General features: G+C 41.0%; 1 protein-coding gene across 2 annotated transcripts in view; it reads right to left on the minus strand.

The window, feature by feature from the left end:
- Positions 1-6624: 6624 nt before the first annotated feature.
- Positions 6625-21089, minus strand: part of nell2a (neural EGFL like 2a) — an 87222-nt gene continuing 72757 nt past the window's right edge. The window contains exons 16-20 of one of the 2 annotated variants that reach the window (XM_073472447.1): positions 19618-19758; positions 17392-17585; positions 14271-14447; positions 10966-11190; positions 6625-7427 (exon numbers count right to left, since the gene is read on the minus strand). In XM_073472447.1, the coding sequence (XP_073328548.1) occupies positions 7386-7427; positions 10966-11190; positions 14271-14447; positions 17392-17585; positions 19618-19758 (779 nt within the window). In that variant the 3' untranslated portion in view covers positions 6625-7385. The remainder of the gene's footprint in view (positions 7428-10965; positions 11191-14270; positions 14448-17391; positions 17586-19617; positions 19759-21089) is intronic. The other variant, XM_073472448.1, reaches the window with a different exon arrangement.

Consider the following 21089-nt stretch of genomic DNA (forward strand, 5'->3'; position numbering starts at 1 on the left):
GTTTGTTGTTCTTAATACTTTGATTGAATTCTGTTGCAAAACTGACTCTACGTTCCTCCAAAGCAGAGGAAATCTCCTCTCAGTGTTTGCTCAGAGTGCTGTATGTATGTTGAACCTTGTGTTACCAATAAATTAATACATTTGTTATATACTCTATTTTGTTTGGATCATTTTGTGAGAGTCTGTAATATCAGAGTATTTTTGAAGGTTGCTGATCTCATTATGTAATTCCCAGTTTCCCTAGTTTACATGTTTCTATATGCTTGGATAATCGTTGCCAAGTAACAGCGCAGGTCAAGTCTCTTGCAGCTGCTGACCCAATTAACATGGGCGATATGAGAAATAATAATACTATCTTTACAAGGACACTTGAATATGTAGCCTGCATACACATGACACCTGGCTCAGATTACTAAGAATCCTGTGTGGGGCCTGTCTGCTTTTTGATTTATGCCAGTGGGAAACAATTTGAATTTGTTATGTGTTTTGTTCCCCCGCAGGATTTGTTTACAGAACATGTATATGTGTAAATGAGTTATAGATTGGATTGACAATGTCTGAGCGCAGGAAAAGTGACCTGAACACAGGCAGAATTGGTTTAAGGCAGTGGTTCCCAAACCAGGATTGGAAGCTCTCCAAGGGGTTGGAAGATGAATCTGACGGGTCCTGAGATGTTTAAAATGAAGGGAAATGAGCAAAAATGTGCTCTGCTACAGACCATTATTATGGAAGTAAGTTTTTTTTTAAAATTTCCAGTTTTTGTAGTTTGTTTGGGTTTAGGCAACCAAACTACTTGTTTAGGTTGAGGAAAAGATCCTGGTTTGGGTGAAATGGACCCTTTCACAAGGGTGAGTCAAGGCAATAAATACCAGCCAATCACAGCACAGAAGGGCTAAGCAGAACTGTCTTGGGGGAAAAAATAACACTGAGCCCACCCAGGCCCTTTCATTACTACACGAATGAGCCTCAGCTGTACTTTGTAATTAGTACTTCTAAACATGCTAAACATGCTAGTTATTAAGGTGGTTATGTAGGTGGTGAACATAGTTAACATTATACCTGCTCAGACTGCTAAGCTGAAAATGTTAGCACTGTCTTTGTGATGCTGCAATCCATTGTACTCTGAACTAGGAAAAAACTTACCTTTGACACGGAAAGGTGCAACGAAACGGTCATTCAGGTCGGAATTCCAAGTCTGAAACATCAAGCCTGATTTCACTGACGTAAACACTCATGTCATTACAGCAGTACTACTACTACAGCTTCCTCCTCCGGTCTCTTTTTACATCTGTTAAATTAGCTGCTGTCGTTGCTTGTGAAGTTCAGACACTTGTCATTCAAACTGCTGTCTGTGTTTGCCCGAGCAGACGCACTGGGACACATTTAGATCATAAATTGGGAACACCGACTTGAAAATATCAGCTTCCAACTTGCAATGAATCGCAGCATTAGCATATTAGAATTCTGATCATAGCATTTAGCTCATTTAGCACCTATGTGCAAAAAAAAAAAGAAAAGAGGTGATTTTAGGCCTTTAACAATTAGTCAATTGAAACTGTCTGAGGTAAGACGAGATCGTTACTTTTTGGTGACATTCCTCACACATCTAAGCCAGATTTTTGAAGTGCGAACACTTCAAAACCAGTGATTTAATTGAATGTATCAGAGGAGATGGATGTGAAAGACTGTTGATGGAGCAGCAGTTAAAAAGACTAACCTGTGACCGTGATACCGCAGGTTTAATCTCTGCAGCAGTCCATCATCAGTGGCCGTGTATCCTGTGAAGTGTGATTGCATCCACAACACTGAACCCTGCCTCACCACTCGCTGTAAATTATCCCTAATAAGAGCATCAGCTAGGAGCTTTTTAATGGTTAATATGAAAAAATACTCACGGTGTGAAAACCAAGTAGCTGTGCGATCACCTAAGGTCTCACTGTTGCTTGTTGTTTGTCTGGAAAAATATATCTCATCCAGAGAGCACTAGCTGTTTGACTGAGGCCTCTTCCAAGTCTGCCATTGGGCTGAGAAATGAGATATTGATTTTTGGAGGACCGTGCAGTAATTGAGAGAACACATCAAAACCGGAGTTTCAAAAATGTTTGTGGGTGTTGGAACCTGATGCCCAAGTTGTGTTACCGGCGTATTGACTTCTTCCTCATTGCAGTGGATGCATTTGTGCTGGTAGCAGTCATGATCGATTGCATTCTGCTTTTAATCAAATTTTCAAGAAGGCCCTTTCTATATGTCTGTGGAGCTTTCTGGAGGCATTTTTGTAACATTTCACATTATTTACTGTTTGCTCTATTTCACATATCTTCCAGCACCAAAACAGAAAAAAAAAAAACACATGGAAAAAAATTGGACTGCTGGTGTTGTATCTAAATATAAACCAGAAAAATCCCCCAGAGGAGGCTCGTCACAGCTACAGATCAACTGGAATCTCCTCTACTGTCTTTGAGCTATCCTCCAATTAGATCAGTGTATCATGTCCTGGCATGGCCCATCACTCTGTGCTGACAGCTCCGTGACTCTGGGAGACCCTGTGAAATTTATCAGTGCAGTCAGTCCCAGCCAGCTAGCAGGTTTCCCCCTCAGCCTTTCCACCGAGCTCGAGATGGTTTCGGTCCCCAGTGGCCACGAGGGAAACAGAATTCATCACCAATTCCTTCTGCAGGTTTCTGATACCTCACAGAGGAACATGTGGCTCTGATAAGACTCTCAACACATCCAACAACTCACTCGGAGGACTGAATCCCCAGACATGGGTTTGTGATAATGATGTCTTACTATTCCTCTGTGGGAGGGAAAGAGGATCTGTTTTTATTTTAATTGTTCTTAAGTCAAATCAAGTGAAGTGAGTTTAGTGGTAAATATTTCCACTACTGAAAGGCTTCGTAGCAGGAAATGTTTAAACAGTCTACTGTTAAAAATCCAGCTACATTCTGCTGTTAAATCTCTATTTCATTTTTTTTTTTTACTTACCTTTGAAACAAACGATTCCACATGGGAAGACATGACACCCAGAGCATGAATATGTATGTGTAAGATACACAAAAACAAAACAGAGATCTATTGTACAGTATTCAACACATTTTTTTTACAATGAGAGTTCATTCTTGACAGTGGAAACCTTGTTGGAGGACTGTGAAGTACTTAAAAGCCTCATTTTAGCATTCTCGAATTCTTTGGACAATGCACAAAAAAGAAATCTTAATTCAAGGTCCACTTAGCTTTTTCCAGAATTTTTATCTGTGCCTCTGTCCTTGGCAAACTTTTTCTTTTTTTTCTTTTTTCCAACCATGTCCCATTTGTCTGCAATGCTAAAATGTGGCTTTTCATTCATTCAATCAGATTCCTCAACTAAATGATTATCACGTTCTTTTCAAATCCTTTTCAACGATCTCCCTTTATATCGCTATAATACAAAGGGAGGCAAAGCTAAGAGTTGATGTGGGGCTCGGTCAGAACTAGCTTGCTTGGTAGTTGGAAGGGGAGGTTAAAAGCCAGAAGCCAGAATCATTTAGATACGGGGGTAATTATGGGGCACATTTTCACATCATCTGGAAGACAATCATGGTGTTGTGAAAGTGTGAAATAATTGTGTAAAGAATGGAATAAGAGCGCTAGAGAGAGAAGTTCAAACCCGGGGGACAGGGGTTTCCAAAGCTATTCAACGGTCTGACAACAGCTCTGAAGAAATGTACTGGCTGATTTCAATTCTACAGCCATGCTGGCAGTGCTGTGAGACTGTTGGTGTAATATTACCAACCATTCTGAAGTTGATGGGAATTTTTGCAGCTATTTTTGTGCATGAATGTTTGTACAAAAATTTAATTGTAAACCATCCAATAGTTGTTGAGATATTTCACCAAAAAACAGATATGTCAGCCTCAATTTGTGACACTACAGGCTATTTCAGGAGGATTCATCATCTGGGAACCATAAATATCTAATCATGACTGAACAACAACCCATTCAAACATTGTCGGGATGTTAAAATCAAGTAGTGAACCAAGCCTATTGTCATCCTTAGAGCCACGATGCTAGTTTGGCTAAAAGGTGCAGGAAAGCTTGGTCGTTCATATCCTCTTCATTAGTACCAATTACCAACATGACATCTAGTTGCCAGGCTTAATATCAGGATGCAGCTACAGCAGCAGAACAGTTTGATATGTTGTTTATTAAATTTGGAGACAACTAATGAAACATTTGGCAAATAAAATTCGCCAAATTCACAGAGGAGTAAATCTGTTATTGATGTATGGTGGCCATCCTGATTATTTCAGCTTCAGCTGCAGCCGCAGTTAAATCTGGAAAACAAATCCATAGGCACCGTGGGATTGTAGAGCATATGTACTTAATAACTGTTTGTTTACATGCAGACAAATCTGGCAATTCTTCTTGTTTTGGCTGAGGTTTTTATATGTTTGTCATTCAGCTAATCCTGCACATTTCTGGAAGCTGACGAACAGAAAGCAGAGTTTACACTGCTGTGATATGAGGTTAATATCCTGCAAGAACATGCTTAACATGACGCTTGTCGTATTTTCCCTCAGCTTACCAAGTCTAAACAAATACATACAGTATGAACCTGAGTGCATGCTCCTGTTCTGACAGAAAAAAATCTGTCATACCGCACAAAATATTGCACGCTAATGCTAATTTGAATCCATTTCAACTCTATGCTAAAGTAAAACTGACTTTTTCGTGTTGCCTTGCATCAGCAGACCCAATCACAATGATATGTGTGGTCATTAACGGTGAATATAGGACAGGCAGTGAAGTGGACTCCCTGTGGGTCCAGGCATCTGTTGCAGAGGGTTCAGCACTGCCATGGAAAATTGAACATTTAGGAGCCAGCTGGAGGACCAGTCTGCCCTGCTGTGCCACCACTACTCAGGTGCCCACTGGCTCCATGCCACCACCAGCTAGAAGCCACTGGACCAAAGCAGGCCAGATGGTGCCCTTGCCAACCAACGAGCAGCCACTGCGAACTGCCCACTGTCCACTGCCCCTGCCCTATCATTCAACTCAGGGATGAGTTTGGAGTCCTGATAACCTGAGGTAAAAAGTTTTTTGGGGAGAGCGAGGGGCGGAAAAAGCTCAAGTGAGCGGAGAGTGTGATTGAATATAAATGGGCCTGATTACGTTGTGTGTTTGTTAATGTAAGCAGCTGCGAGGTGGAGTCAGAGAATCAGTCGGTAGGAGAGAGACTGCTCCACAGGGAAATAAAGCCATCTCCAGGCTGAACTCATTTGTCCGTGCCTGTGAACTGATAGATAATTATATTAGGAGCTTTAAGTGCTCTTCTGCGATACAAGTATTACTACCATCTCCAGAGGCGCAGAACAAAGTAGGGAGGAGAGGACTCTGTGTGCTACAACTGAGATAGTCATTGCTCTGCCGCCAGAATATGTGGATGCTGAAGTGTATTCAACACAAGTGGCCTCGGATAAAAAACCAAATCATGGCGCAACACTATTAGTATTGGATCTGTGACACACACAAATTTGATTTGACTAGGATCAATCATAAAATGATCATAAAAGTTGTGACAGTGGCGGGCAAAGTCTCTCATCTCAGCAGATGGCAAACAAATCCATTCAACACACTTGAGAGACTTCCAGTGTTACATGTAAAGCATTACGTGTACTGTAGCACATTAACATTTAAAGTTTCCTTTATGTTGTGTGAGGAACCAATGAATAGTTTAATATTTGTACGGTTTCAACACACACTATACATATCCTGTACCTTTAGTCCTTGATGAGTATAATATGATCATGATGAGCAGACTGCTAATTGTTTCAGCTTATCTTAACAGACTTTTACACCTACACCGTGAGCCAGCTGCCGTCACTACATCTGTAAACATGTCAAGGAAACAGAATCACAGAGTATTGAAAATATAAGGGCACAAATGTGCCTATTATACACGGTGAAAGAGTACATAATAAAAAAGATGCTGTCTTTCTGTACACAAACATCCTCCAAAGTTCAGGGATACACGATGACTGCTGTTGTGTGTGTGATCAGTGATTATGTAAGTCATGTACAGGCTTCAAAAATGACAGAAAGAAGGAACATTTTTATACGTGTACATGTGCTTAAAGCAACCCTGACACCAGTTTCTGAGTTGTAACCAATATATAAACCTTCATTAAAGCCATTATTTACAATTAACAGACCTTATCAACTGTGATCCTGATAAAAGAGTGCTTACACAAATCTATAGCAGTCTAATACACAAATCCAGCTAAGTACTGAAAGTAGACAAACTGTTTTGGGTGTAGTTTGGGGTGCTGCTGAGCTGTACTGCATTATACAGCGGGGTGTGTCTCTTATTTAGCCAGCCCTGATTGATATAAATTGGTTCAGCAAAATAATAGAATCACGTGTCAGTAAAATGCAACACAGTTCAACAACAACTAAACCTGCTGCCTCCAAAATGAAGATATATGACTATAAAAGTTAAATCAACACCACTCTCACACAATTTCAACAAAGGAAGGTAGAATTTATTGCTGGACTGTTGTATCAGACTGCATTAGATCGAGCTGGGTGGACCAAAACACAATGAACACAGATAAATCACACTCATAAATGAGCCGACAACAAGAGTTAAATGTAAATGGAAATACTTTATTTCACTATTACACAATAACAAGCTCGGAAAGAAAAATTACAAAAAAGAGAAATGGAACAAAATGCTACAAAGCACCACATAATATAGACGACTCATAAATGTGGCAACTGAACCTTATGCTAACTGCCTTTACTCTATCTAAGGTATCATCATCATCACTGAGAATTTAGAAATCAGCAAAAATGTTTGGACATCAAGCACAGTCATGCCAGTAATAGTAATATCTTACAGATTCATGTAGCGATGATTCGGAGTGGGGAACGGTGATCCATACAGGTTCACTCTAAGTGGTGAGGCAGAACAAAGAGAGTGGGTTCGAGGGAACTGCAGTCCATCATCTGTTTGGTATGACATAGGTTTGCATTTGGTATAAAGAGGAGTTGAGGAGGCAGACGCGGGTCACAAAGTATTTGCGAAACACTTTTAATGCTTAACGTGCATGAGGTACCAGATGGGTGTGGTTTACCAGGTAGAACATACAACAAGTGCCAGAAATCAGCAGAAAGTACCTGAAGGTTAAATTTGTCCAGTTGTCTGTATTTGACAATGTGACATTGTATGAATTATCCTGATTGGTAACCCATCTGGTTCAGCAGGCTGAAACAAATACTAACAATGCAAACACTATTTGACCCACGCCTGTGAGGAGGACAGTGAGGAGACATAGGGTGGTGTTACTTCTTTTTTTTTTTTTTACATGGAGAACGCTGTACAGGTGCCTTCAGATCTGCCACGACTAAAGGCACATGGGGTCCACTGAGCAACAGATGTGTCCATTCTAGAATGAGAGAAAAGAGAAGGCAGAGAAACACATGAGTGGATTATCGTCACACCTAAAGCTCAGGCAAACTCCTTTTGAAGCTTAGCAGATAATATTTTCAGGTGGCAGCGGAGCTGCAGCACACAGACTCAGTCTGGCATTTAGAATTCCTCTGGGTGTCATTTCGGCACCAACTGATCCAAGAGGCCGACTTTCTACTGAGAATACAAATAAGAATGGTCTCAGAGTCATTTCACTGTAAACTGATAAGCTCCCTGGATCACTAAAGGTTTGCAGGCACAGCTCTGTGTGTGCAATATCACCAAGCTGACCAAATCAAAATGCCATCAAACTGAAAGCAACACTGTTCAAACAGATCAAATCCGGCTTCATGTATATTAATTAATTTTGAATGCAAATCTTTGTTTTGTTGTGAGTTTTTTTGGAAGGTAAAGTGTCCACAATTTGTAGAATACGGCCAGAATTTGAAGGTAGCTCCAAAAACATAGGGGGCAGCGTATCACCAGAGTCACCGACAGCTACTACTACCTGGCTGCAGTTTGCCTCCTTTGACTAATTATCTCATGGCTCAGTTAGCTGTGGAATGGAATAATTACACATTTTACTTTGTTATTTGAGGATTTATTTCGACCAGAGAGCTACATGCTAACTTCAGTATCATTATTTCTGCAACACAATACATATACGTCATTGCGTCACAAATGTTATTTCTTCACATTATGTTGACTTTTTTAGTTATTTTTTTAATGTTTTCAACTTACATAGTGCACCTTTAGGTTCGGATTATCACCTCTTGCCGGTACAAAGTGGTATTATTAGACAGGCGGGCCAGGGCTAGCTGGTTAGCATGCTAACTTCAGTAGACATCTATGCAACACCGTACAAAGACATCTATGATAAAATATCAACACTTGTTCTTTTTTTAAAATGTTTTAAACCATGATTGTAAGCCATATTGGACTAATTTGCTTCTTTAATGTTTTTTTAATTTTGTTTCCAAAATTCAGATTTTCTCATTGACTTACAGATCTCCACTACGTACAGTAAACAAACCAAAGGAGTTATGTAGCCAGCTAAATTGCTATGCTAATTGGACAGATTTCTTCATATGGCTATTCCTTGGGTGATGTGTTGTAAATATTGCAACGTGAGTTATAGCTAGCAACAAATCAGATGAGGAGCTTGTGCCAAAAAAGAACTATATTGAATGCAATACTGTGATTTACTGTTGCTAATAGAGGAAGTCATCGGCTATTTCAGGTCTGTAGTCTACAGAGCATTTCAAACCTGAGGGGAAAAGAGGGCAATTTAGATTGTGGATCGTGATTGCAGTTAAATAGATCATGATGTTATTTTTTTGGCCAGATCGCCAAACCCTAATGAAGACTCTGAATATTTGTTAGTTTGTCCACTGAGATTTACTGCTATCATTTCCTGTCAGGCAGGCACAGAGAAAATATTCCATCACAGAAACCCAGGCAAGGGAGTAAGTCTTGGTGGATTAGTCCTAAAGCTGAGGCAAACAATTTATGCTCACAATTGGTAATGAAGAGGATATTCGCCTGCATAGTTTACTTTCTCAGTGATTATTCTGTGCCACAAGATTTAAAACAAAAACTTGTGGGGAGCAGCTTCCCCCACCTGATTTACTAGAACCAATTATGTGAGTTTCTCTGAGCTTTCCAGATAGATTATCTGAGGCTCTATACATTGTGCGTACTGTGTGTCCAAACATGTCTGCTTGTTGAACACGGTGCAGAGGAGAGAGCACACTGTGTTACCCTGCTGAAGCTGAGCCAGAGGCCTGGAGATGAGGGGCGGACAGATGTTTTCTCAGCGTGGGTTTCTGTTAGTGTGAAGTTTCCAATTCATTTATATTAAAGGAAAAGTTCTCACTGTGAGTTGGAGGTTTGATCCATCACATTCCCACATCTATACATGAGGCAGGGAAACAGGAGTCTTATAGTCACTGTGACTCATGCAATAGTGTTAATTTTGTTACAGGAGACCTTTTTTTTCCCCCTTTCCCTGAGTTATATATGTTCCATACAGTGCTACTGCATTGGACAGTATGAGAAAATGTATGTTTTTTTTGACTATGAGTATAATATGTCTACTATGACGAAATATGCTTGTCAAGAACATTTATTCCACAACTAAGACGGGATGAAGACAAGACGGTACCAACACCATTAAAGACTAATTGTATGAGGAATCTCATACAATTAGTCTTTAATGACGCTAACTCGGTAAAAGCCATACATCATACATACAACACCTGATTAGCTAACATTTTGGTATGTACAGTATTTGGTGAGATAAAAATGCTGTGTTTATATCAAAATGAATTTGATTTAATTTGGCATCAAACTGACCGGTTGTATTCCTTAATACTTAATTAATACCATCAGACCAACAGACTCACTGCACCGCTGCACTCTAAATTATTCAACCTGTGTCTTTCATCAGATTATAATGAGATAAATGGCTTCGGTTAGACTAATTCAACTGAAATGTTCAAGATAATATAATGACTTAAAAAGACTAAATTGATTAAAAGACTTCAGTTTTCACTGACTAAAACTAGACTGAAAAAAGGATGACCATACCCAGTGAGCAAAAAGTGGTCTAGATCATGTCTTTTAGACATCATTTATGGACATCCAAGATGTCTAAAAGACGTCCTCTGGGGAGCAATGAGAATGAAAGTTTTTTATACGTCTTTTCTGGACGTTGTATAGACGTTTATATATCGTTTATCAACTAATTCTGGCTGTCAATGGACGTCCAGATCATAGCCAGTATGAACATCTATCGACATGGCCAGGCCAGAAAAGACGTATAAAAAACTTGGAACGTCTTGGATGTCCTTAAATGATGTCTAAAAGACGTGATCTAGACCACTTTTTGCTCACTGGGTAAATGCCAAATATGTTGAACTGTTGCTTTAAAAGAAGAAGTGATAGAAAATCCTGTATTCTCGCTAATAAATATAAATTGGACACAGCGATCTATGATCCCTAATAATATCAAACATAGGCATTTGAAAGCGAATATTCTCAAAAGAAGCATCCAATCTTATTTTCTATATTCTGTTCTTTATTGTGTTTTAAACAAAAAACACAGCATCTGTCACATTTTCATGATCATGTGGAAGTGTGCGTACTGAATAAATTGGGAGTTGCTCATTTCATGAATCTCTTTCTCTCTGTTTGGTCCTTTCCACAACTGCTCTTTAAAATTTGGTGCCACATTTTATTTCCACGTTTAAAGGGTTTTTGTGCCAATTGACACCAACACACATATTTACCACCATATGTGATAAATACAGTCATGAGTTTACAGATGTGATGAGACGCACAAATTGCCTCCACAATGCAAAGGCTGGACCCCAGTGGAGAGTACTCTTTTTTTTCAGACAAAGCACAAAGAATTCTCATTTTCCAAACCATTATTCTTTGGTGTCTTGTCCGCCACTGAACTCAGCGAACTGTAATTTGCTGTTTCGAGGCTGCTGGCGGGGCTGGCGCCTTACCTTGCACTGGCACAGGGTGCATTCGGTGCCATGTTTAATCCAGGAGGAGCCACTGAAGCGTGAGATGTTGTGCTCGTCCGTGCACGTCTTGGTGATGTCGTTGCGGATGGTGTCGGCCTGGCAGGGGTCGGTGACACAGCGGGGACAACACTCGCCCTCAGGCACCACGGTAAACTCACAGTCCACAGGCGGGCACGGCAGAGGCCAGCAGTCCACCTGCCCCTGCTGCGGAGGCGGAGAGAGACGATTTGGGAAAGAAAAAGAGAGAAAGTTCAAAATAATCCCTGCATGCGCTCTATTGCTTTTTCCAGCTCTAAACAAGTTATTCATGCAAATACACATATTTCTCCTGACGCTGTGTATTTGCATGCTAGAGGGAGCGTCTAGTGCTTGATGAGGAAGAAAAAATAGTTGTTAAGGTACCTAAAAAATATAGATGAGCAGAGCAATCTTTCAACACAGTCAGCAATTTTTTTTCAGACTTTAGAGGTAAACGCTCCAGCTTTTTAATTGACTTGTCTTAGTCTCCCTATCTCATTGTTGTTCTCATATTAATCTCACAGCAAACTTTGAGCACAGAGAGCCTTATTGGATTTCTCCTGCTGCCATTTTCTATTGGCCCTGAGGAAACAGGTCGTATATTTCTTGGCCAACGTTGCACGTCTGCTCATACTGTATGCTATATCATTCTGGCCTGACCCACTTCATGCTTGCGCTGTCATCCGTGAGTGTTTCTGCACCTCACCTACTCAGGAAATGAAATACGAGCTCAGACTGTGTACGTTTAAACACAAAAGACATACACACACATAAAATAAGAAGAGGCTCGATGCAAGTGTCCCACTGGGGATATTTAATATCACGGAAAATCGTCTGGCTCAGCATTTTAGAAATGTTGTAGTAAATTAGGCTGGCTATAAAGCGCAGGCTCACGTGGTGCTAATGCCCACTCCCTGCCTCCGTGTAGTGTGTAAACATTTGAAGTGGGAAATCCCTCCCCCTCCTCCCAGAGCTGCTCGTAGCCAGAGGGAGGGATTGAATGTAGCCTCAGGTATCTGTCCCACGCTGCGATAAGGGACACTGCCATCTTTGTCTGTTTATGGAGATGTGGCCTATGATCACAAAGGAGAAAGAGATTTACCATACAATCAGCTTTTTATTTGCCTTCACACAGAGCAGTGCACTGTGGAAACTTTATCAGCCTAAAACTGGAGCCGGTCTTTTCATTTCTTTGTGATATTTCAGAGGGTTATTATTCAAATCTTGCTTTGCATTCAGCATCCGTGGTATCTCGCAGTAATTTCATCTCTCTGTTTTTTCATAGACAGATGTAAGGATTTGACTGCACTTTAGAAAATGCCTCCAGGAGATTAAAAGTAGTGACATTTATCTTTGCCTGGGAGTTAGCCTGCAGCAATCATGCTCTTTTCTTTCATGCGCCTCGACCTAAAGTACAACCTATGGCTGAGGAAAATCATGCCTCTTTGATCTTCTGGCGATTTAACAAGATGGCAAATCACAAGTGGCCCATGTGTGCACATTCTGCAAAGGCCACTTTCTAAGTTTGCACTGATAGCCAAGTAGCGGGCGATGGATTCACATCTTGGTCTTGGGAGAATGTTTTGCCCATCTGCCTGCTGTCACTGTGTATTTTAAGGCCCCCGCTGAGCCTGGACAGCCATGGCTCTGCTAAGTGTAGCAGCATTCAAGGTTCATTTCACGTCCCTGTCACGCTACTGGAGCCCCTGTACGGTATCACACAGCGGGCTCCTCCCTCACCCTTTCAAGTGCTGCTCTTTATACCGTGCGGCTCTTGGTCCTTTGCCTCATGTGTATGTCTCTGTGCATCTTTAATTGAGTGTGTTTTATATCTGTGTGTGGATGTATGAAAGCATGTGTAGCCGTGGTGACAGGTGGGCCTACAATCTCAAACACGAGTACTTGTGTGTTTACATGTTTATGCTCCGTACATACTCATGTTTGTATACTGTACGTGTGCTCTGGAGCTGTGATCGGCGTGCCTGCATTCTGAAACGTTTGTGTCAGTTTGTGTCAACATATATAAGCGCCGACTGCGAGCACAGCCTCGGCGCGAGTGTAGCCGAGCGAGCCCATTTTCAGCCGGCTGTGCTTCCCCGCTGCCTCTCGGCTGAGCGGTGATTTTCGAGCTCTTCTATAATGGCTCGCTGTAAGAAATCCAAAAAGCAGCCCCCAGGTCCGGGCATCAGCACAGCATTACAATGGCGTGGAGGGGAGGGAGGAAATGGCATTGCTGTGACTACTCAGACCATAAATCTGTCAGACTAGAGCCGACTTACATTAGCTCCGAGTACGGCTGATCTTTAAAAGCTACAAAAAGAAGGGACAAAAGAAAAAGTTGTAAAGTGCTTTTCTGTGATCCACAGTGAAGATGATTTGTGAGCCACTGAACAGAAGGAGTGACACTAGTGTGGGTGTGTGGCACAGCTGAGTGCGAGCGAGGCAAGACAGTGGGGTAGAATGTAAAGCATGACATTTGCATGTAATATGCATATGAGTATGTGGCGAGAGGGGCATCACGGGCAGGATTTATTGTTTCTGTCAGGTTTATTGGGAAACACTTATGAAATGCTTCACCGTTGTTTGAGCGGCAGCGCTCTGCAAACCTTGGAAAAGGTCGACGCGCACAGAAAAAGTGCACACGTCTCGCTGTGAAAGATTCATGTTGGCGAACGCGGTGTTATTTTGCTTTGTGTGAGAAATAGGTTTGCATACGGAGGACACTCGACACCACAAAAACACACAGCCCGCAAATACTCATCAATCAACACAAGTGTACACTCTCAGATGATACACAGCGATACAGCCTCCCACACTGGAGGCACACACATGCTTACATTTTCCCTTGTTCTCTTAACCTTGGAAGCATCCTTCAGCAAAATGTATAATTCCATCATAGCAGACAACAGTGCAGAGGGTCCTTTGAATTCTTTAAAATCTCACTAATCACTCACTCCCTTTCTTCTGCCACGAGATGAAAAGCAATCTTCATTTTCTCCTCTCTGCAACCTTCCTATTCACCTCTTAATCACACCCCTCTCTTTTGGCACAAAACTTCTCTCCTTGACTTTCTTTGCAGAGCACAGCTCTCATTCATGAGCATTTCCATGGAGACAGGAGTATTTGCTCCATCTCTTGTGTGGGCACAGTGGCACAGGAATGAATGCATGTTGTTTTACTCTCACCATAACTGGCTCTGGATACAAGCATCGACTAAATGCCTGCGATCTAAGTTTCGTTATCCGTGTATATCCGTCCCTACTCACCAGGCACTGGCACTGCTGGCAGTTCTCCACCCATGTGTCCCCGCTGCCGTAGGTGAGCAGGCCGTTCTGGTGCAGGCACTGGCTGCTCAGTCGAGGGTCGCACTCCGGGCAGCAGAACAGGTCGGCGTTGGGGTTGTCGCAGTCGCAGACCATCCTGCGGCACATCACCTGGCCAGCCTGAGCGGGAGGAGCACAAACAACACATATCACATGAGCGCAATTAAACATTGAACACACATGCATGCTCAGACAAGGCCATTTGTTTGATGGGATCATTAAACTTGCATGTTGATAATAAATATTGTAATAAAGGCTACGTAGCCCATCCCTAGCAACTGTTTTGTAGCTGTATTTTACAGTCATTCAGCCTCCGCTGGTACTGTAGGCAAGACGATCCAGATTGAAATATATTTTATGAATACTGATGCACAGTGGTTCTTCAGGAGTTCCTTATTCATCACTGGGGTGTTTGAAGAAGTGCTACTTGGCTGTCTTGTTGTCTCAGTGATTTAAGATGTCTTCCACACATACGAGAGCTGCCGTGGGTCTGAATTCAGCTCATTACCTTTTGTCACATACTTCTCTCTACCTACTCACATCTGCCACTCTAGAGTGTAACTAAGTCATAAAGGAAATACATCTACTGATGTTTATTCCAGAAACGATACTGGGCAGAAAATTAACTATTACGATAATCGATAAATAGTTTAAGCAATTTTGTACAAACAAATGTTAGTTGGTTTGCTGGTTTTCTTAGTCGTATGTCTTTATTAGAAAACTGAAACAGGAGAGATGACAAAAAATGATGTGTAAATGTTTAATCAGGCTGCACAAATAACTGAAATATTGTCAAAATAGCAATACGGAGTGCTTTATCCAAATCGCAAATCAAATCAAATGTGTGACAAGGTGCCCCCAATCCCATGATTCTTATTGGCAAGTTTAATCATAATGATAATGATTAATTCTGATGCTGTGACATACTTTGTGTTATCTGTTTTTATATTTTTAGAGTGTCACAGTTTTCGCTGCCTATTTTAACCAGGACACTTTATGAAAGGAGACTTTATTCTCAATCAGTCTTTCCTGATTAAATAAAGGTTAAATAAAATACGTATACGTACAGTAGATTAAGAGAAATCTATGTTATAATTGGATCCAGCGAGAGACAACGACTCAAAATAGTGCAATATATATCAAATTGAATATTAACTAGATGTACAATTTACAAAAATTCATGACAAATAAAAATGTATATTAGAGCCTGCAGGTTCTTTACTGCCCAAATATTACTTTCAGTTCTGGGTAGTTCGGTTTTGGACCGCTCCCATGCCAAGCACCAGCAGCGAGACCTAGAGATTCTGTAAATTGATTTTTCTCCCTTGCCAATTCAAATAACGTACTTTAATTTTTTAAATTCTAGCAACCCTGCTGACAGATGCACTGATGCGGAAAACCCCACCCATCTGCTGCTCCAAGCAGATCGAAACAATACAACTATTTGCATATCGCAAGACCTCAGTCTGGACACATCCCAGTCTTTGTCTTCTCTGTGATGTTTGACCTTGGTTTCACCCCCATCAGCTCTCCATCTCATATCCAGCTGTGTCCGCCCACCTCTAAAACAATAACATGTTTACTCCTTTGCTCCCTCAACCGCTCAATACAACTAATTTTGACAGGCAGCTCCTCAATCTCTCAAATCAATTAATATGACTCATTTAATTAGGGAGCCATTTCTGCCCTGGTCCTTTGTAATCAAATGAATAATTTGCAGCTTGATCATTCACTACCGACACTAATCCACTATAATCACCTTCTAGTACTGCCAGACACTTGGCATTAGGTTGAGCGAAACGCTGAAATGCAAAGTATGACTGGTCCGTGACCTGATAATCACGGAGAACAAAATGTGCTTAGGATGATGGAATGAGTTTTCCGGATCAACTGTTCCCCGATGCCTTGTCACTGTGGTGTCAGAAATCAATCAAAACAACTACATCAAAAGCCTGAGTCACTCTGTTGGACCTTTAAAAATTACTGCATATAGCTCCTGCACTTTAATTAAATTGCTCATCACAAAGGCGTCACTGTCATTGTCAACAGCACTGTCACATCAAGGTTTATTGTGCCTGTGTTTCCATCGGCACTCACTTTTTGTCTCCCTCGATGTCTACTTATCATCCCTCACATCTGCTTTACAAAGGAGAAGGGGTAAAGATGGGGGCAGTGTTTCATTTTGAGCAAAATTTGACTCATCTTGTGGTAACCACGCATGTCCCTGCATTGTAGTATTGACAAAAATCACTTGGTCACTTTCTGATTTGTTTGTCCTCGAATGTGTTATATCAGTGGACTTTAAAGGCCTGTCACATAAGAAAGTGGCAAGTGGAATTGATGCATCGTTTCAAGCTAGCTCACATGCTACTAGCTAACTATTGCTCGCTGGCGCAGTAGTGAGCTAGCTTCTTCAGTTTAAAGTAAATTTAACTGTATATTTATGTGTTGTTTTTTATGGCCAAAAGCAGAAAAGAAAGTAATTAATTAATTAATTTTGTTAAATGGGCAGATTATATTGTGTCATGTCACCTGCAGGCCCCTGGACTGAATCTAATCACAACTATTTTGGGCCAAACATGACCCGAAATTCTTCCTTCATCCAATTGTCAAGCCTTTTTTTTTTAAAACAGTGACGAACCAGCCTCCAGCATCCCTATGCCTTAGTATTTTTCAAAAATGTCACTGATTGGTTCAAGGAGAGTTACAGGACAAAAACAAGGTGACATTTGTTGCTGATTGGCCCTGTGGGGGACGGCATCATTCATAGGGAAGAACGGGTTTACTGTTGCTTTGTTATTCTTTGTTTAGACTCTTGGACAGCTGAGAGAGAGTAAACAAAGAACAGAAAATTCAATCATACACCAGTTGGATGCTTGTGCAGTCAAAAAAAGAGAGACAAGAGCATTGATCAACTATCTACCATACTGGATTTTATCATATCCATCTTTCCACTCGTCTCTCTATCTGTCTGTTTCATCCCATTTATCTACCTCAGCTTTGACTTTTTCTCTGTCTGTCTCTCCTCTCTTTGTCTCAGTGTCCATCCCCCGTTGTTTCTCACCTGACAGGAGCACACCGAGCACCTATCACTGTCCAGCACCCAGATCTGCCCACTGTGCTTGACCTTGCTGTCATGGATACAGTCCCCGGTGCAGTTGTGCCCGTGGGGGCACCGGCAGTCATAGCCTCCCTCCAGGTTGAAGCACACTGTGTCGTTGGCACAGGTGTTCCTCCCCGTCTTGCATTCATTAATATCTGCAGGGAGCACAAAAAAGATGACATCATACATATGCTCAGTGCAGGTAACACAGTTTATACACGGCTTGTGGAAATGGAGATTTTTTTTTTTGTTATTACAAGCAACTTTTGTCTTATTAACATGGTGACAAGGGAGGGAGCATGTTGTGTCACAGAATGGTTTTAAGTTCACCACATAACCACATCTTTGTCCTCTTGAGCACGATTTGACCTGCTCTAAACAAAACAGTGTCTGGGCTTCAAATGCAGCTGTAAAATGTAGCAATACAACAGTTTTCAGATCTTGGGGGAAACATACAGTGCACAACTGTAATGTAACCCAGAAACCTACTTTTGGTCAAATTATAACTTTGCTCTGTGAAACCCAGACAGGTTCTTTTTTCTGAGAGTGCCTTTAATGTGCCTTTTTTTCCTGCCGCTCCCAACTCAAACTGACAGCCAAGATGGGGTCAACGAGTGGAGCAGCACTAGCACTGTTGTTACAGGCAATGCTTCCATGTTACTGTAGATTGAGGGTTTCTATTTTGACAGCTGACACTTCTCCTGGCAGGCTGTATCAGAGAGAATGTTCCAGAAAATGAACAGGCTGCAAAAAGGAAACTGACGTTTCGGGAGGAAAACACATTGATAATGACATACCTACCCAATCATAACGTCACTTACACAAGCGTACTGTAACAAAACTTGTTCTTAAACAAAAGTTGAGTCAGTTTGTGATGCCTGGTGACTCATACATTTCAACAAAGTCCTGCTTAATTAAAAGGCACTACTTTCAGTGCTCCTTCCTGTGCCTTGAATTCAGACATCAAGAGCCATTCAGGGGAAAATGTATGGGGTTTTCATTTTCATTTTTGTGGAGCTATAAGATGCAAAAAAGGTCAGATTACTCCAGTGACAAAAAATAAAGCAGAATTTAAACCAAACAAAGTATCACACTCTTATGAGCAGATTTACATCCAAGTGGCATCACTACTTCAAAAGTTCAAAGACACATTTTGAAGCAACGTTATGTAGAAATTTTCATTTTGTGCAGTTTGGCGCCCCCCACAGCTTCTGAGTGTGACACCACTGTATACAAATCCCGGGTCTGTAACAACTTGTCAGATGTAATATAGGTGCTAACTACAAACAAAACTCATTACATCACAACAATGTTGTGTGTTGAAAGCTTGTATGTTGAAGTAAACATGCTGTGATCCGACCCTCTCACTGACGTAACACAGTGCAGAAAGTGATAGGGGGTGGAGTGGCTGAGACAGAGACATCATTCACCCTGTTACTGAAGCTGCCTTTAGTAGCCAAATGGTTACAGTACATAGTTGTAACAGTTGCTGGTTTGATTCCAGCTGGTAACCTTTTGTTGCACATCATACCCTCTCCTTCACTGTTTCCTTGTCTGACTCTTCACCTGTCACTATCAAATACAGGCAAACAATAACCAAAAAATACTAAAAATACACAAAATGTATGAAAATGAATGTTTAACATTCAAATGTAATAGAACATTTAATAAAACATGTATGGGTATAAACTATCCTGGAAAAAGAAAAAGGAAGATAAAAATAAGGTTAGAAAAATTTAGGTCTGTTATTTCCATTTCATGAAACGTCCAAAAACCCACATGTTCCTTTTTGAAATTTTTCTTCTTCTTCTCAAAAAATGTCAATGTAAAACTGATATGTCTTAAATTTTACTCCTTAAAGTGCATTTAGTGGTGAAAGGGTTGCTTACTAGAATATATAATGTCCAAAGAGTATGAATAATGCGCTCAAGCTTCAGCCTACACCTTTTCATTCAATATCATTTGTTTGCTCTCCTTTTAATTACATTTCTTATTGTTATTTAATTATTTCTGTGTGCTTTAATTTTGACCAAATTAAATTACTACTACTGCATCTGTTGAGATACAATTAAGATGAGTAAATAATACATTTCCTTTGACTTCTAATCCTAAAATCCAAAGAAAAAAAAAAAATCTTTCTCCATATGTTTTATATTTGTGCAAAAAGAGTGAAGGCGGGCCACTCACCTACGCATGATTCCCCATTGGTGGAAAACAAGCCGTTGTCATGGTAGCCATCACGGCACTCACAGTGGTACCAGCCAGGCAAGTTGACACAAGTGGATTTACTATCACACTCCACAAAGCCGTCTGCACACTCATCAATATCTGAAGAGAGGGGAAGAGCAATAAGACATCCACATACAGCCGCTATCATGTTGGTTTCAAAACATGCTCTCAACAGTGGACGGACTATTGAGCTCCATTCTTGCCTGGTAGGCATTTCCAGCATTGACTGATTCATAATTAATAAAACAATGTGTCTTGACTGAATCTAGTCCGTGGGCTTTATTGATCAAGCGTAGTTGTATAGAGAGAAGGGCATCTGCATCAATAAAACATAGCAGGGAATGAATGAATGTGATATAACAAGCCTGTTCTTAGAAACCAGACATGTAACAGACTTGTATTTCAAAAAATCCTATGAAGTTTTATCCTCCAACACATGCAGGCGAACATATAAATACAGAGGTGTGTGTACACTTTCATTGAACTTTGCTAGGACATAAGGAGTTTGAATCAGGTGACGTGTAGAGAAGCTCAGCAGAGGGCTCTTAAAAAACCTTCCAACATATCCTGTGGGTGGTTGTCAATAGATGGAGCTGATGTTTGTTTTCACAGAGCTCCACTTAGAAATATCCTTGACTCTGCCCTCCTCCTTCAGCTCTTGTCTTTAACAAAAGACTTGGATTACATACTCTGACTTTCTTTCTCTCTGTATTTCAGCCCCTCCGCCCCCTCTCACTCTCTATTATCTGTGTTTCCTTGTTTCTCTTTTTCACTCTTACGCTATTCTCTCTGTTTACAGCATTCAACCCTTTTATTTCAACGAGCAGCCCTGCAACTTTACTACACCAACCAACCAAGAACACATCCAATATAATTTTCAACAATAAGAATAACACACACACACACACTCACACACACATACACACACAGATCATTTTGATATTTCAGCTAACATTTAATTAAACTAAGGGCCAGACCCACACGAGAGAGGAAATAAAGCCTGTTATTACAGAGTAGGGCTAAATATGTTAGGCCCAGACATGCACCGTGATTAAATGTGTCTGCATACTCAGTGATGGCTTTTTTATGATTGTGCATGATGCATGATGCTCTGCACTCATTATGAAAATGGCAGTGTGCCGTGTCTGACCTTCTCCATGACTGCCTGCAACAGTATCCCCCATAGAGCGACAGGCAGCCGGGCTCACGGTCCCCCACCGCCCAGGCGGTAATGGGATTAAGATCTATTGGCTAATGAGCCCTCAGCCTTTTAATAGAATTTCTGCAGCAGATTAACCGTTGATCAAATGTCCCGCAGATTAGGGCCTTATCTATTTAAAAATTACCCACATTCGTCTGAGTAGCAGGTTTGCAAAAAAAAGAAAAAAAAAAACTTAAAAAAAACTTGCAGAATATTCCCTTTTTCTGTG

The sequence above is a fragment of the Pagrus major genome, chromosome 8 (assembly GCF_040436345.1).
Source record: "Pagrus major chromosome 8, Pma_NU_1.0".
Classification (NCBI taxonomy): Eukaryota; Metazoa; Chordata; class Actinopteri; order Spariformes; family Sparidae; genus Pagrus; species Pagrus major.